The sequence below is a fragment of the Crocodylus porosus genome, unplaced genomic scaffold (genome assembly GCF_001723895.1).
Source record: "Crocodylus porosus isolate Cpor-Errol unplaced genomic scaffold, CroPor_comp1, whole genome shotgun sequence".
Lineage (NCBI taxonomy): Eukaryota > Metazoa > Chordata > Crocodylia > Crocodylidae > Crocodylus > Crocodylus porosus.
In genome coordinates this window covers 6,654,828-6,673,369 of record NW_017728886.1, presented here as the reverse complement: position 1 = coordinate 6,673,369, position 18,542 = coordinate 6,654,828, and the positions used below count along the sequence as shown (strand labels likewise).

The 18,542-nt window shown below is 44.2% G+C and overlaps 1 protein-coding gene across 1 annotated transcript in view; it reads left to right on the top strand.

Annotated features, from left to right (window-relative positions):
* SETD2 (SET domain containing 2) overlaps positions 1-18,542 on the top strand; it is a 126,982-nt gene that overhangs the window by 80,300 nt on the left and 28,140 nt on the right. The window contains exons 14-17 of the mRNA XM_019529809.1: positions 2,959-3,139; positions 8,958-9,633; positions 15,882-16,016; positions 17,470-17,609. Of these exons, the coding sequence (XP_019385354.1) occupies positions 2,959-3,139; positions 8,958-9,633; positions 15,882-16,016; positions 17,470-17,609 (1,132 nt within the window). The remainder of the gene's footprint in view (positions 1-2,958; positions 3,140-8,957; positions 9,634-15,881; positions 16,017-17,469; positions 17,610-18,542) is intronic.

Genomic DNA, 18,542 nt, shown 5'->3' with positions numbered 1-18,542 from the left:
TGTTACCCCGAGACTTCTTCTTGCTACCTATATACTTTAAGAAGGACTTTTTGTTATCCTTAATCCCAGAAGCTAATCTAAGCTCCAGTGCTGCTTTAGCCTTCCTCACCAAATCCCTACAAGCTCAGGCCAGGGAGGTGTACTCCTCCTTTGTCCCTGCCCCCTGCTTTCACTGCCAGTACGCTTTTTTTCTTTGCCCTCAGGCCAGCCTGGATATCCACGCTCAGCCATGAAGGTTTCCTGGACCCTTTTCCCGCCTTCCTGCGCAGAGGAATTGCGTCCTGCTGCGCCCCAAGGATAGCCTCCTTGAGAAAGGACCAGCTTTCCTGGACCCCCATACTAGCTACCCCTGGGCTCCGAGAGCCTCCCTGACTTACTGCCCTAAGCACATCGAAGTTGCACACCGGGGCCATGTGTGCTCCCTCCGGTGTCCTCAGTACAACTGCCTTGGCCAGCCGATTAGCCCGAGTAATGAAACCAGCATCCTCCTCTAGAGCCCATGCCTAAGCCAGTCATTATCAACAGATTCACAGTGGGATGTATGACAGGTTTTCCAGTATGGAGAGAAGACAGTTCCTTTAAACTTTGAGGCTTTCTCTTTGTGAGCTTGATACTGAGCTCCATAATGCACATTGCCCCTACACAGCATATCCTTGCTCTGGCCAGTCCTCTGTTTCAGGCTTTATGCTCACTAGGGGTTGCCTAACATTTTCTGAACCAGTTTCAACACTCAGTAGCTCATCAAAGTGAATAGGCTCCTGTGTGTAAATTAACCCTATGATAACCTGAAAAAGAAGTTAAATTGAGTGTTGTTCCTAAGCTCCGTTTTGCACATCATTTGCTCTTCTGTCCTTTGGTCACTGTACCACCGTGTACGATGGAGTTCAGCGTAAACATGAAATGGGGTTGATTATGTGGTTCTGTGATCTCACTAAACAGCATATTTGTAACTTCAGGCCAAAGAGTGGCTCCATAATTGAAGGTAGGTTTGCCCTGTTAGCACGTCGTTGCAAAAAGAAGGGGAATTCGATATGTAGTTGCACACAGTCTCAGAATCCACTACAGTGAGAACTTCAAGTGTTACATGACTTTGCAGTTCATGGGCGAGCTGGTATGGCCTGCATATACCTGGCACTGCCCATTTGCTGGGACTCAACAGCCTGAACTTTTTCCTTTCCTTAAATTTGAAACTAATGGAGTGTTCCTTGAGCACTGCCAAAAGAGCAACTCTGCTGATACTCACAAGCAGCTATTCATGTTACAGTCTCCTCAGGCTACAAGGCCTGTGCTAAAAGCCGGAGCGATGCAAAAAGGTGGCTTTTCTGTTAAAAAAACACCCCGATGTCCCCTGTGAAGGCTTAACTATTCTTCTGCAATATGTAGTGCATGTTGCAGGAGCATTTTTAAGTCTTCACAGGGTATGCAGGCTGTATTCAAATACCTGGGCAACCTTCATTGTTACAAATATTCAAGTTTTCTGCCACCCAGATTTTATCTACCAAGCATTTGCTTCTACAAAACTGTTAATAGTATATAGCAGTGTCACCAGTTACCCACTTAAGAGGAGTACAGTATGAAATACAGGGTAGGGCTAAAGAGTTTTAATGCATTTAATTGGTTGATGCACTTAATCAATGAGTGGATAGCAGATGTTTCTTACAAGGTAAGCAAAAGACATCCAATTAGCTGCATAATTCAATGCCAGTCCTAAGTGAATTTGCATTCATCTGGTATGCATAAGTAGAGCTTGCTGTACAATCTGCAGCCCCCACTGGCCATGTAGGTGGGCAGTTCATCACGTTTGCTACCCCTGTGATTTTGACTCGGTTGATTCCTGTTTGGCCTTCTCCTCCTTAACAGAGACTTGGAACTAGGATGCAGCAGCACATCTTTATCTTTAGTTTGTTTGAAAAACCTCTGGTGGTTTTGAAAAGGGTCTGGGTTGCTGAGCGTACGACTAGACAGATGCATTGCTCCTGGAAAACTAAGCACATGCTTCATCAGTTTGACGGGCAGCATTTGTAGACAGCCTGCCAGTGCTTCAGAGACCTGTTTTTCAAGAAGCACAGATACAATGCAAAATATTAGGACAGTACAGGCCTCTGATGATTCATGTGACTGCCTTTATATCTACAGCAACACATTACCACTGTGAGCCCCACAAGTCTAAATCCATCGTGAAAAGCACTGTAGGAGTGATGGATAGAGAGTGAAATCTTGAAGGATTTCTGTTTTCATGTCAGCATGTCCAACTGATCGGTACCTATTCCTTGGTAAAAGGTTTCTTTGCTAGTAGTTGTATTCCAATTGTATATGAAAGAATGGACAGTGCCAAAACATATCCCTCCTGATTGATATCAAAGGCAACCTCAGCAAAATGAACTTTGTCAGCCATACAGAATACATGGCAGTAGAATGACATAATTGCCACACAACTTTACCACGTGTGCCGTGCACTTTACCCCTATATAAAAACATCTAGAATTTACAGCCACATGCCAGTCAAGCCTGGTAAAATCCATGTGCCATGTGGAGCATGATGCATGTTGGTAGGTTTTATATCAAAATCGAGCCTTTCAGGGGCAAAAATGACTCTAACGTGTGTTAAGATTTGTCATTCTGATGAAACAAATTTTCTTACAATTCTGTTTGGAGAGGAGGAAAAATAAAAGCATAATGCCCTTTCATTTATTGGGTAGTACCTCAGGAGAGGACAAAGTAACTATATATAAAAACAAAAGTGTGTGTTGGGGAGGTATTAAAACAAAAGTTTCATCTCCATCATAACAATAGCATAGTTTTGATTTTTGATATGGGGCATCCTGTGTTACATTTGTTTGAATGGGAATTCATTAAACTGACACCAAAAACCTGCATACTGAAAGCAGCAAAAGGGAAACTATATATTCAAATATGGCAGATTTCTGTATCTATGTTTTTACCTGTCTTCCTTAACAGCAGATCGTGGGAGAGACGCAGTAGGTCAGAGGGACCAAACTGCTACGCCCAAAAATCCAAACCTGAGCAGAGAACGAGACCCAGAGAGGCAGAGCCAGAGTAAAGAGAAGAAGAAACGGAGAGATTCACTGTCCCCACCATCTTCAGCATATGAGCGAGGAACCAAGAGGTCAGATGACAGGCAAGTGGTCTTGTATCCCCCTGTCCTTTGAGGAGAGCATTGCTGACCTAGCCGAGGATGATTGAATGCTTTAAAGCTTCTCCAGGTAAAAGTTGCCAAAAGAAAAAGAGTGCGTCTGATTTTTGAAAATATCCAGGAAAGGAAGGAAGGTCCTTAACTGGATGACAAAAAGTTACGTGGATATATTAGTAATGGACTGGAGAATTTTATTGTCCATGTGGGTTATTATTGCAGCTGCATTTGACAAGATAACTTCCCAAGAGCAGTTTGCACGTCTATCAAATACACATTGGTTTACCTGTTAATTTTCCAGGACTTCATGGGAATGAGTTATACTAGTGGTATGAAAATCTGCACCCATCTTCATCGGAAATGGGGAATATTCCTGCAGGTGGTCAAGTGTCAAAATGGACTCACCTGGAGGAGATATTGTGCTCTAATTACAACAGCATATGGTAGATCCCTGCATGCACATGACAAACGCAGAGTACTGGGAGCTAAAGCAGCGTCTTTAAATGAAGTTGATTCTAGGGACAAACAGATTCCTCAAAAGCACTTTTAGAAAAAAGAACGGGAAGCTATCCAGCAGCTGTATGGCAAAAATTGACCCAAGCAAATATTCTCATATAAAAAAGGCAGCAGTGTTTTTCTCATCACCCTTCCTTTCCCTTTTCCCTCCACAAAAAGCTTCGTTGCTTTTTTGTTTGCTCAAATAAAGTGGTTGTTACGGCTTTAGAAAGCATCATGGCAGCTCCGCGCTATGATCCTTTTCCTTGGAGCATTTACTTAGCTCATTTCCCCAACACAGCTAATCCACAAATCAGCTTTATCAGCATAAGGGAGATCAGAGATGTGCTGCTCTTCCTGGATTGTTTGCTATTTTATAGCGCTTTTTCAGCTTTTAAGGTTCTTTCTAAACATTAAGTAATCCTGCTAAATAACCTGCAATATAGGTAATCGGTATCTCCATATTACAGAGAAGCAAAACTTTTAAAATGAGAGGATGGAGGTTCTGCCAGCTGAAATCAGGTTTTCTGAAATGAATATCAAGTAGTTCCAATGACTGTACCTGCTCCTGAGCCCCTATGTAAACTTCTGCCACCCGATTAAAAATAAGTTTATCTCATTTGAATAGACTTTGAAACACCCAGGTAAGCAGAGGAGCTGGGTGGTCGCATTGGGAAAACAGGGACATGATCTGTGCATTGAAGAAGCAAACCAAACTGAAGAAATAATAGTTCTTTTCCCCTCATTTGCAGTAACTGTGGGTGTTAACAGTCTAAAGGGAGTTTGGAGTTTCGTGTGGTGCTGTCGGTCCAGGGGTACCATTCCTACATGTGATAGATGCTCCCTACCCCAAGGACTGTAATGACTACATAGATGAGACTAAGGGCAGGAGAAAAGAAATATGTTCCCATTTTCAACCCTAAGCGGGAGAGCTTGACTTATCCAGAATCACCCAGGAAGCCTGAGTTAGGAACTGAGCTGAGATCTTTTGAGCTTGCCTCCTGCTCCTCAACCCCATGGCCAGGAGTGGCTTGTTGTGAGGCATGCAGAAGTCATTCTAACAACTCCAGCACATGGTTTTTCTCCCAGGCCTCTAGCTCCTTCCTTTGCCTCCAGCGAAACTAAATGAGAGTACATGCACGCTTTATGCCGTTGCAATTAGGACTGTCCTGTGAAAGAAGTGGGTTTATGTAGGGGTTGGGAATCGTGGCAGAGTACTGAAATGTGCTGCCTCCGTTCCACATTAGTCCTCGTAGGTTCCTTCTGGTGAATTGGCCAACATGGCCATATTAGGAAGGGGAAAATATTCCTTGAATGATGAGAAATGGACAAAAGTATGTCCCTGGTATTTCATGTGGAATATATCTGTAAGAATAACATTAAATCAATTTTGAAGAACAGCCTTTAGTTTCATATGGGATCTTAGCCTTTCTTGTAGCACCTGAGCCTTACTGCGATAACCAGAAATGGTGTTTTTAAGCTCCCATGTGCATGACATTGTACAGGCACTTCTTTGGAGATGAAATGGCTCCTAATCTTGAGAGCAGACGTACTGCTGGAGATTGAAGGACCCAACATGACAACTGGTGGGCTAGTTGAAGTGAAGCCAAGTGGGTGAAGCTCTAAGTATAATAGTTGTGCAGAAGTGAGCAATGCATGGAGCTGATCAGATGTAGCGGAGACCAACAGAGTTGATAAATGTCTTGCATCAGTGTCAGGGCTTGTAGTTGCAGCTGTGTTGGTCTCGGGACATAGGCAGATGAGGTTCTTTGGGTAAATCTGATATCTTTTTTATTAGACAAACTAAAACGGTTGGAAAAATTCTTCTTTGCAAGCTTTCGGGTGCAAACAACCTTCTTCAGGCAGAGGAAGCATCACATCAGTATCGGGCTTTTTTGGAGTCAGGATAGAAGTCTTGTTTTATTCTTGCTAGTTGAAATGACATGCGTCCTTGTCAAAGCCCGTTAAGGCATACAGTAAGGTGTGCAGAAACTGAGAAAAAAGTGACTCTTTATATCTGCTTCACATACACTGTTCTGAATAGCAGGCTAAAAGGATGCAGTCACTTTTCAACAGCGGTGAAAAATGTTTAGTAACACCAAACACTAGCCCAGATGTTAAGTTCTTCGCGGTAGAAGCCATGCCATATTTGTTCAAAGGCCATACCATGTTTCTGATGTTTTATAAATGGTAATAACTTGGAAGGAAAGGCTGAGGTTTTGTAGCTTTTTTGTTAAACAAGAGTATTTTAAGAGTAACTTGATCAATAGCTGGGCAGATCAGTCAAGGGTGTGTGGGGCTGGTGGCTGTTTTTGGTGAAAGAAACAGCTGCACAGAAGTAGCAGGAGAGAAGGACGATCACCTGATGGGTATGGCTCACGTACAGCATACGGGATGGCAGTATTCTGTGAACAGGTACGTGTTTGAAGAAGCTTCCTGTGCCCCCTAGGGCTATAAGCAGACAGGCATGTATTATATCTACAGTGCAGTAGAGTAGCATAGATTTGTGCCATATCAAGCTAAAAAAGTAGTTCAGTGGGATTAGAGGGACAAAGCTGATGTCCAAGTCAAAAGAACCAGCTCCCTTTGTGATTGCTGCATCCTGTGTAAGACCCAGAGACTATTTTGGTTAGTGGATGTATTAAATTTAGTATCTGTAATTACAAGTACTAACTTAATGCTCCATAATCAGCACTACTGCGCAGTGACGCTGGCACATGGTTTTTTTGTGCTACGAGCATGCAGTAGACGAATTCTACTGCGCATTAGCATGGTTTTTACTGGCTGTGTAGAATCGATCTACTGTGTCTTTAGCGTCTTTTGTGTAGATGTGCCCAGGGACATCTGTTGTGTTTTAATGGAAGTGAAAGAAGTACATTTAAGAGCACGGGGGTAGAGGGACTAGAAATAGCATGATGGAAGAGGAAGGTTGGTGGGGTTGAGGTTGGGTTTTGGTGGCATGTGAAGCTGATGGCGGCAAGGAGTAGGGCAGAGGCAGACATTTGGCTAGGTTGACCAGCACAGAAAAAGATCAAAGTTTCCCATTAATTGAGTTCCTAAGTCCATGTTCATGTGAGCAAGCACTCATAGCTGCTCTTGGTATTTATGGAAACAAAAGAACAACTCTTTTGTGAGTTGTGTTTTTTGTCACAATACAGTATTGAGATGTAAATTGGGCACATCAGTATCAAGCTACCTAGATTAAGAACAGATTGGGTGCTTGGAGTTACTCCCACAAAGCATTTTCCTTCATTGCTCCTTGTTTTCGCACACTTCTCAAAATATCCACCTTTGATCTGAAATTTTCCATCCTTTGGTGTGTGACCAAAGTTAACTTCTTCCTCCCAGTCTCCTGGAAAAATCTGGTTTGTGTTTCAGCTGTTTTTCCATTTCTGGGTGTAAAATGCTATTACTGTTTTCAAAAAAGAAAAATGTCTAGCTATGGTTTTAGACAGATCTGTGGTCTAGTAAACAGCATAACTTTTAACAAAAATCAGTTGCTTATAATTCCATTGTTCTTTAATAACGTCTGCAAAATAGGCCGGAGACTGGTATTCAGAAAGTGTGCTAAGGCTCATAGTACATTAATGTCAGCTGCTGAGGAAAGCATGCACAGAAAAGCCTTTTTTGTTGTTTTTTGTTTTGTTTTTTACATAAGAAATGCCTGAATCTCTCCCTTTCCACCCTTGCATTGCTCCTAAAGTCAGCAGATACATTTTTTTCCTTTCTCCAAAAAAAAAAAACCTTGGGCCCTACTAGTTACAAAAAATATTAAGCAGAGCAGGTAATTTATAGGACATTTTGGCAAGTTGGTTATAATGGAATCTCAACCCAGCTTTCAGTACTATCTTGTTGACTGCCAGGGAAAGCTGTAACGCAATATATCAGGGATTGTCAAAGCTTTTTGCCCCATTTTACTATTTAAGTGTATTATACCACTGTGTGCATCAGCACCATCTAATGGGAAAAGTAACACTTTTGTCTCTATGACCATACTAACATCCCCAACGACCTTAAGTAATATTATAGAGTTGTTCTCTTCCTCCTCCCTCCCCCTTTTCCACATTTATATATATTATTTTTTTTTCCTTTTCTTCCTCTTGCTTTCTCATTTCTTCCTTTCCCCTATTCCCGACACTCGCTTCAGCCCCGATCTGGGAAGCACTACAACAGATGCACTGTTAGACTGTACAGCGGTTTCTCTTGGGCTGTATTGATTGAACTTTTATAGACTAAAACGTATATGCTGTACTGAGGCAGATAATTACATGTGCTTTGCTGAAAGCCTTAAGTTCTCTGTCAACCTAGAGCTGCATTGTACCCAAGAAGATAGAAATCTTCAACAGGGATCATTAAATGAGGGGGACAGCAGTGACACAAGGTTTCACCATATTTTGGATGCCGCTATTGCTAATGACTTAAGTCACAATTAAGATGCAGTCAACATACTATAGTCAAAGACTTGTAGGGTTAATGTCACAAGAGCTGTTGCTTGTCCCCAGTCGTACGTAACATTTTGCACTGCAAGACGGCAGAGGCTCCCAAGGTCTTGTCTGCAGCACTTTGTTCATGAAGATCCAATGGACCTGTTTTCCTAATGCTTTCTTTTTTCCATGGAGGCAGTTACCCTAGTGCCACAGCCATATTACATGGTCGTGGAAGGAAGGAAAGGATCAGAGTAGCTGTCTGTTAGTGTGTGGACCACAGTAGATATCATGTTAAATAAACCCCTTGAATAGCAAGTTCCTTTTACATTAGCAAATGTTAAGTTAAAGAAGCTATGGTGGAGCTCAGAAAGGGAATGTGAGCACAGGCACCTGTTGATTTGAATAAATACTTACTGCATTTTTTTAAAATCTGGAGTGATGCTGCTCTACTTGGGGAAAAAAACACTTTTCCCTGAAAGTTGAGTTTCATCACTGGATTTGCTATAAAGGTATGAACAAGAGCTTTCAAGTTATTTTGAATGCATTCCACTTTTGAAAAGGAAAATGCAGCTGTGTGCTTGCATATACACCTGTGTGTGCATGCATGTGTCTTGTGCATACGTGATGAGAAATACCAAAGAAATAACCCAACCCAGACATTTCCTTATCTATTGTAGCCTCTTAACAATCTGTCTTTTCCTTGGACTAGTCTTAAAGCTAAGAAACCTGCATTCAGAGTTTCAGCTTGGAGCCGCTGGTATTGTTTTGGGTCTTTTTGTTGCAACTCCTGCTTCCATTTTATTGGTGGTGGTATTGCCTGTAAATTGTATTGCTGCATCCATGCATCTCTAGAACATGTGTTACAGCTCATTTCTCCTTTCCAGGTATGACACACCAGCATCCTCCAAGAAGAAAGTACGGCTCAAGGATCGCAACAAGCTGTCCACAGAAGAACGTCGGAAACTGTTTGAGCAGGAGGTTGCCCAGCGTGAGGCTCAGAAACAGCAGCAGCAACTGCAGAACCTTGGGATGACCTCCCCTCTCCCATACGAATCCATGGGCTACGGGGGTCCTCACCACAGCTTCATCGGCTATCCCCCGGGCTACCCCATGCAAGCGTATGTGGATCCCAGCAACCCCAATGCTGGGAAGGTGCTTCTCCCCACTCCAACCATGGATCCCATGTGCTCCCCAGCAGCCTATGAGCATCCCCAGACTTTAGTTGGACACACGGTTGAACCAAGCTTGACCACGCCACAGCCAGTACCGGTAGTACAACATGTAGCAACAACGATGGAGGTTACCACCCCGCAGTATGTAGCACAAAGTGACACCGTTGTTCATCAGGAACCTAGCGTCACCGTCTTGCCAGTGCCTGCACCGGGTCCGGTGCAGGGACAGAGTTACAGTGTATGGGATTCCAGCCAGCAGACTGTCACTGTACAACAGCAGTACTCTCCGGCCCAGTCGCAACCAGCCATATATTACCAGGGACAGACCTGTCAGACTGTTTATGGTGTGACGTCACCTTATTCTCAGACAACTCCGCCAATTGTACCGGTAACTCCTATTTCAGGGATTCATAATGCATTTTTAGCACAACTTGCCCATATGGTACCAAAAAAAAAAAGGAAGGAGAGGATTTGGATCACTAGTTGGAAGGCCTTTTTTTTTCCCAGCTAACATCTCTTGTTGCATTTGACAGGTCAGGAGTAAATTAGCACTGTCACAGTTAATACTGGTGCAGCTTAATCATATAATCCTGCCTCTTGGGGTCTGAGTAAAAGACTTGTTTTTTTTTTTCCCCCCAGAAGATTTTTCTTTCTAACCTACTCAAATGAAGTGTATCTTACTTATTGGGCCTTGTGCTTAGCTAGCAAAATTAGCAGAAGATTGTACCAGTTCCACATACATTCCTTTCCTTTTCTGTTGCTTGCAAATAAGCGTTGTAATACACTGGATAAGATGGATCTCTAGCAGGCCATGTTATATAAGCAGTCAGATAATACAAGTGTGTAGTCACTTCTCATTCATAACCCATGGATGAATATTTAGAAACATCCTTACCTGGAGACCCTGGAGTGTGTTGCTGCATTATAAAATCGAAGGCTGTGTTTGGATGGCTAAACACTGAAATCTGTTCCTGCCAGGGTTCTGCTGACCTAAATCAAGGGTAAAATAGGAGGAATTTGATCAGGCCAGAACTCCATGATACCAATTCTCTGCAGTTTATTTCAGTCTACGAATCTTCAGTATTTTTGACTTCTGGAGTCTGGAGAACAGGCTGACTCCAAACACATCCTAGTGTTCATTGTTCGTTCCCTTGCGCTTCCAGATCTAGGTGGTCAGACTCACTCTGGCTCTTTCTGCCTGGGTGTTTCTTCCTGGTAGCAAAGGCTCTGCTACTGGATCTTCACTGACACTTGTCTTCGTGGGTATCCACGTGGCTCAGAGGAGAACTAATAACGCATACACTTAACCCGGGTCACTGATTATCACCATCTGATATTGGTTCTTAATATATGTATGGTGGCTGGTGATGCAAGCTTGAATAGGTAGTTATCTGCAGAGCTCAGGAAGGTGCTTTTTCCTGATGCACAATGGGCTGGATGCATTTTAATGTATTTTTAACATTATTATGAAACACCAGGTTTGGTCACAGCAGAAGGTTGGTGCACTGTGTCAGTGCCCTCTGCTCTAATAAATGAAGAATCGTTCTTTTGTGCCAGGCTGACATGTTTGCTCACATTTGCAAGGTCAAGTTGATTGCCAGTTTTAGTTGGAAATAATTTCTCCCCAGGCCAGTATGGTAGGGACCTTGTTGGGGTTTGCTTTCTTCTGCCACCTATTTTACCTGCCGGGGTCATGTGAGCATGCCATATCTCCTGCCATTGTTTTGAAGGCTTAGGCATTAGGAGCACTTTGGTCTCTCCTGTTGCTTACTTGCAGCTTGCAATATCCTGAGGACTGCCATGCTTTAGTCTAACTGAAGTCTTGGGGCTCAGTATAGAGGTATCTGGGTGAAGCCGAATGACATGTGTTATACAGGAGATCATACTAGATGATGTGACAGTCCTTCTGGTCTTAAAATCTGTGAAACTATTGAATGTTCTGTTCCCTTGTGGACAAGTGTTCTCATCCCAAAACCACAACCATTGCTGGTTTGCCCTCATGACTGCAGTCCTGACAGATCAGAGAGTAACAGACAAGGAGGGCTGGAAGGGACCTCAGGAGGTCACATCTAGTGCAGCCCCCTGCTCCAAGCAGGACCAGCCCCAACTACATCATCCCATCCCAGGGCTTTGTCTACCCATGTCTTCAAAACCTCCAAGGATGGAGACTCCACCGCCTCTCCGAGTAACCTGTTCTAGTGTTTTGCTACCCTCCTAGTGAGAAGGTTTTTCCCAATATCCAACCTCAACTTCCCTTGCTGCAGCGTGAGCCCATTGCTCCTTGTCCTGCCATCTGCCTTCACTGAGAACAGTCCAGCTCCATCCTCTTTGCAGCCCCCCTGCAGGGAGGTGAAGGCTGCTATTCAATCCCCCTCGGTCTTCTCTTCTGCAGATTAAATCAACCCGGTTCCCTCAGCCTCTCCTCACCAGTGCTGTCCCCCAGCCTCACAACCATCTTCATTGCCCTCCACTGGACTCTTTCTGTAGTAGGAGGCCCAAAACTGGCCTCCCCAGTGCTGAATAGAGGGGGAAAAATCACTGCCCTCCATCTGCTGGCAGTGCTTTTGCCAGTGCAGCCCAGGATGCTGGTAGCCTTCTTGGCAACAAGGGCACGCTGCTGACTGCTATTCAGCTTCTTCTCCACTGTCACCCCCAGGTCCTTTTCTGCAGAGCTGCTGCCCAGCCAGTCGGTCTCTGGGATTGTTCTGTCCTAAGTGCAGGACTTTGCACTTGTCCTTATTGAAGTTCACAAGATTTTCTCTTGGTCCAGTTCTCCTATTTGTTGAGGTCTCTCTGAATCCTAGCCCTACTCTCCAGCATATCTACTATTCCCTCTGGCTTGGTGTCATCTGCAGACTTGCTGGGGATGCACTGCATTAGCCATGCTGTTCAGGTGGAAGTCTCCCTTTGTCCTTGCGTGGTCTCATCAGGTTTAGGGTGCAATGGCTGGCTCTGCTTCACCTGTTCTGCAGATTACTGGGCTGGAGTCAGCACATCTCCTGCCACAGCTATTGCATACACTCTCCAGTTAAAACTTTTAGCTTTTTCCAATTACTTAACACAGTAAATGGGATAAAAGTTCTTTTGTGGTATATAGGAGAATTCACCAAGAGCACAAAACTTGTCTCATCCATGTTAGGAAATGTGCATCTTTATTCAACTAGAAACATGCAAAGTGAGAGAGGAAGAGAAAACTAACAGACTTCTCCTTGATCATCAGTTCAAAGGAGAAGGTGTAAAATGAGACGAGACATCTCTCTGTTGCTTATAACTACTGTGCGTCCCAAGTTGAACAGGATTTGTCTTCCCCTGGTAATTGAACCTGTTGAGTTACTTCATAGTCTTGGTCTTTCATCATTGCTCACATGTCTACTGCTGCCTTAGGCTAGGATTAAAGTATAGACCTTCAATACGCAGGTACACAGTACCAAATTGTAGAGACAGTTGTTTAGTGATTAGATATCAACAATTGGGAACCAGGGGGTCCAGGTGCTCTTCTCTGTTACAGCCTTGAATCCTGCAGTTGGGCAGGTCAGTTCAGACTTGTGCAGTTCAGTTCACTCAATAGAGATGCAGTATTTCAAATGGCTAATGAGGCTTTGTTTAGTTCAGTAAGGGCCACTGGGTGCCACAGATTAGCCCCACACCCTCCCGGAGTGCCGCTCTGTTTCCCCTTGCCCCATCCAATCTGCTGCCCTGCTTTCTACTCTCAGCTCGCCACTGCCTGTCCGATCTGCTGCTCTGCTTTCTGCACTATCTGCCGCTGTGCTGCCTGCTGCACCCCCACCCTGCCACGGACCACACACGGAGGCTGCCCATGGCACTTGTCACCTGTGCTCAGGTTGACCGTTCCTGATCTAGTTTCAAGCCCCTCTGACTTCCTAAGATATAAACAGCGAGTAGTTTCGGTTGCTGTTGACACTAAAAAAGCAAGGTTTGTACATTCACAAAGGTGCGGTAGCTGCTTTTGCTAGATACCGGCAGCTAAAAACAGCACAAATGTCTTGGTTTGCTCTTTTGCATATACCAGCTTAACAAAACAGCCAGCTTGCATCCCACGTCCAGATGTTGGTGGTGATCTTCTCAGTGGAGCCAATGCCAAATGTTTAGTACAGGAATTTCGAGAAGGGTAACACCGAGAAGAAAAAAGGTAGTCGCCGGTCATGGTCTAAAGTGAGAAACTTTCATGGGTTACAAGGCTTGGAAGGGACCCTTGTGGCTAACCAGTCTGACCTTCTGCATAACACATGCTAGGGCAGTTCGTGGGTTGAGTTTTATATCTTGAATGAAAGCAAATTTAAAAAAAAAAAGGGAGAAAATGCCGTCTTGATTGAAAAACGTCTTGAGAAGGGGACTCTACTGCTATCTCTGGTTTAATCTTTTCAATAGCTGTGCCTTACTTTAAATCTTAATTTGTCTACCTTCAGCTTCTTGCCTTTGGACCTTGTTACCTCTTCTTTGATATAACCATCTTGACAAACATCTGTGTCTTCTTTTAAGTACTTATAAACTGAGATCGTCACCCCTTCCCCTTCTTTTTGAGGAGCTAAATAGATTAAGTAGACTTTTCATCCGTCAGTCGTTCCCAGCCTCTTTTCTGTGATCTCTTAACTTTTCAGCATCCTCCTTGAATTGGGGATGTGGGTGCCAAATGAAGATGTAATTAATCTCTCCTATTCTACCCATTTTATATGGTAATGTTACCATGCTCCTGAGCTGAGGGTAGGCGCTTTTTTAAAATCAAAAACAATGTGATCATCTTCACAGCACTTTGGCCAAATACTATGTAGATGCAGCTTTCATTTCCTCTCTTATGCCTCCAAGGATCTCATTAGCCTTCTTGGGTGCAGGACACAGGCTAAACCCAAGTCCTTGCTAGCTTGAAGTCTTGTTTTATTCAGAATAGGTCCACTATTTCTTTCGGAAGCAATTATTCAGCATTTTTCCAGTTTCTTCAAGTTTACCCAAAGGTAACGGTTGCTGGAGAATGGAGAATTTCATCAAGTATAATCCTCTCCCAAGAAATATCCACGTCTGACCACACTATACTTCATGCCAATAACTGACTCACTTTACAGAGACGCGGTTAACTAGGGTCTTCTCAGTCTCCAGCAGTCAACTAAACCTGTGCTGCTTTAATTGTCCTACCCACAAGATGCCCTGGTCAAAACCTTCTGTTCAGTGGAAGACCAAGGTATCAGTTCTTGAAGCATTACCATGGCCAGCATGTGAAGGGAGCAGCTGAAGTAATTTGGTAGATGATGGTTATTGTCTACTGAAGGGAGAGACCTCTACACCAGTGTCATCTGTGGAGCATGATCAGCTATGCCAGGATGTGTCCCAGCACATCTGATCTGCTTTACTGGCATCTACAGATATCACTGGTTGAAGCCTTGTCCTATGGAGTTGTCCCCTGCAGCTTCCAGGGCTTTAGGTCCTGATCGTGTAGGACAGCAGCGCTGAGCACCATGTCCCAACTCAAGCCACGTCTGCAAGTGAGGGGGTCTGCAACCCCATGGGCATTTCCCCACTAGCAGCTGAAACCCCTGCGAGCATTCCCGCACCATGCCTGCATCTGGCTGCTGCGCCTGGACTCGGTGCACATGTCTGCTGGGCTGTCCTCAGTCAGGGTGCAGCAGCGAGATAGACACTCCTCAGGAATCCCCTTGCTGGAGATTCCCATAGTTTGCATCTGCAAGTGGGGAGCTGATGGGGGATCCCTCACTTGCAGATCCTGCCCAGATTTGGGGTGCAGCAACCTGATACGATCCCCTGCAGGGAAATGCTCATGGCGCTCAATAAGCAAACAGATGTCCTGCCCTGGAAGGCATCATGAGCTGATGACCTTTGGTCATGGCGACTTCTGTGGGTACTTGGAGCACAGCAGGAGGCTTGAATGTCTGCTTGTTTGCAATTCGGGCCACCCTGAACATTTTTAGAGTGAACCCTGAGACTCCTGCTCGGGCAGTTTCCTGATTTGCAGTAACCAAGATGTTCATAGTTCAGACACTTCCTCTCTGGCCATCACTGATGTCTGTTTTTCAGTTACAAGCTCTGAAATATCGGCTTTAGTTAAGATGCGTTGCAGGTTTGACTCATTCCAGTCCATTTCTTCACCTTAAATAAGTTCATAACCACATCCATTTTACTCGGTTCTGCATTTCCTTCTTGCTCCAAAGAAATAAATGCTCTGAGATGTACCAGCTGCAATATTTTTTACTTAAATTCCAGTGAAGGACCAACAGTGAGACAGATGAAATGCAAGAATTTAAACATGAGAACATAAGCACCATATTGGGTGAAACCACTGGTCCACCTAGCCCAGCATCCTGTCTTTGACAGTGGCTAGTAGCAGACACTTTAGAGGGTGTATATGTGTACAGGACATGTTTAGTGTAATCCATCCTCTGTCATACCCTCCTTGGCATTGACCATGGGAACCCTTACAAGTACGTCACTCTGTATTACGACTGTAGGAACAGCTTCGCAACAAAAGGAATATCTTGGCCTGCATTGTATTTTAAGATTACAAGCACATGATGGTTATTGTCTACCGTTTTTGTACTCCACCTGGGTGGAAAGAAATGGGTTTTCAGATTGGAAATTGATTTCCTGACTCTTCTTGCTTTGTTTCAGAGTTACGCACAGCCAGGTCTTCAGTACATCCAGGGGCAGCAGATTTACACGGCGCATCCACAGGGAGTAGTGGTACAACCAACAACAGCAGTAACGACCATCGTGGCAGCTGGACAGCCTCAACCCATACAGCAGGTGAGTTTCAGAGTTGATGCATTGAGATTTGAAGGACGTGGGAATTTGTGTGTTATTTTCCCGAATCTTGTCTTTTTGTCTGATTTCATGGTGGTTGCTATAGTTTTTCAAGGGACTAATTGTAGGGTAGGTTACAATAGCAGCATTCTTTAAGCATGAGATGTAAACTGGCTATCTTCTGAACACAAAAAGGGTTCAGGGCTGGGGCACAGGACTTGTGAGAAGAGGCTGAGAGAGCTGGGCTTATTTAGTCTGCAGAAGAGAAGAATGAGAAATGATTTAATAGCAGCCTTCAACTCCCTGCAGGGGGTTGCGAAGTGGATGGGGCTGGGCTGTTCTCAGTGGGGGCAGATGACAGGACAAGGAGCAATGGGCTCAAGCTGCAGCAAGGGAAGTTGAGGCTGGATATTAGGAAAAACTATTTCACTTAGTAACATAGGGAAGCACTGGAACAGGCTACCCAGAGAGGCGGTGGAGTCTCCATCCTTGGAGGTTTTCAAATCCCGACTACATAAAGCCCTGGCTGGGATGCTTGGAGCAGGGGGCTGGAGTAGATGTGACCTCCAGAGGTCCCTTCCAACCCTCATTTTCTATGATTCTGTGGCTTATGAAGGAGATGATTCATGAGCAAAGCCTATCAAGAACAAAACAGCTTTATTCACGTATTGCAGAGCTGACTACTGAAGCCCTCTTCCACTGAGAGCTTTACTGCAACATATGTAGTTTTGGGTTCCAGTTATCCTTCAGTAAGAGCGTGTGTACAGGCAGCTGATCCATGGGAAAGCCCTGCCCCTTTTTACACTGTGGTAAATTGTTACCCTGTCCATACAGAGGCAAGAGAAAGGAGTCAAAAGGCACAGCTGATCAAGGAGCCCCTGTGCTTTTTGCCTGGCAGCAGCTTAGAAAATGCAGTTTCTTCATCCTCTTCCCAAGTAAAGAATGGTTTATCTGTTCCAAGTGGTGGTGTTCCCCTGTTCTTCCTTTTTTGAGTGGAGGAAGAACATATCCTTTCCACTTTCCCCAAATAATGATTGCAAACTCCATGGATTTATTGTCTAGCAGTTTATTTATTGTCTAGCAATTGGTTACAGTTTAGTATAGATTCCTTTGAAAGACCATCCCTTCTCTGAGAGCGCTCATTGATGTGCACGCCCACCTTTCCTATCCTCTACCCAACACCATGTATACAGACAGCAAGGGCTGTCATAATCCATCTTTCTTCTGAAAAATGAGGTTAAGGAACAGGATTGGCAGGGGCTAACTGGGTCACCCAGTTCATCCACTTTGCTGTCTCTCTGTAGACTTCATTTCATGCCATTTGCTGTAAACAGGCCTGTAGCTTGTGTCTTCAGAAACAAAAATCACTTGAGTTTACGCTCAGTGACCAGTCTCAGATCTTGTAACACTATGGCTTCTTCCTGACCTTTCTTCTTTGGTGGGGGGGTATTTGTAGCCTGAGATGGTGGTGACCAACAATCTCCTGGATTTACCGCCGCCGTCTCCTCCAAAACCTAAAACCATCGTCCTCCCTCCCAACTGGAAAACAGCCCGAGATCCAGAAGGGAAGATCTACTATTACCATGTGATTACAAGGTAAATGCTCCTGGGGGGGGGACACAGTCCCTGAGCTGAAGCCGTGCTGCTTGCCCTGCTGCCCAGTTCTGGATCCAGTGCATGCAGCTCCTCCAGGTCCAGATCTAGCCTATGAGGAGCCCCATCAAGATCCAGTCCAGGGCACCCCAAGTTTGCATCTGATTTGGTGTCACTATCAGCAGTGGGACAGTAAAGGGCACTTTGTTTTGTCAGGCTTAATGCCATGTTGATGACTTAAAATCCTATGACACTTAAAGTGGCCCTGGTTGGGTTCCATTTTTTGGGCCGGTCCTCTTTCATTCATATCTCCTTTTTGGTTGGAAACAGTTTTTCTTTTGCTTTCCTATCTTAATATGTAATAACATGATGCATGGCTCGTGCAGCCCCTTTCACTCTAGCAGTGAGTGTCATGATTTCATAGATGAAATCTAATTGATGAAATAGATTTCATAGATCGATGTATATGGCTTGTAAGCTTCTTGAAGCAGGATCCGTTTACCTCCCAGTAAAACCTGTGATGCATTCAGTGCTAGACTGTATATGGTGTTTTAAATCCCTTGAACTTCTTAGATGAGATGGTGTCAATGTGAGATTTTGTTGCTTCTTAGATGGACATACAGGGCAGGTGTGATCCTGATTTTTTTTGCAATTCTAGATTTCCTCTTCATGCCAGTTGTCCCTGCCTTAAACCTCTTGTCAGCACTGTAGCAAGTCAAAGGATGTGGTGGTGTTTTGTTGGTGAATGTGAAAAATAGCTTGTTTCTGGGCCTGTGGTAGAAAAAAGTTGATATTTGTCATGCCCAGTGCGTGCTAATTTTGTAAACTCCATTCACCACTGATGTATAGAATGAAAACAAGGAGTTTTATATGGAATTAAGTTTAGAAAAAAGAGGTTTGAGAATTCAGTTTCTTATTTTAAGATGTGTTAGCATG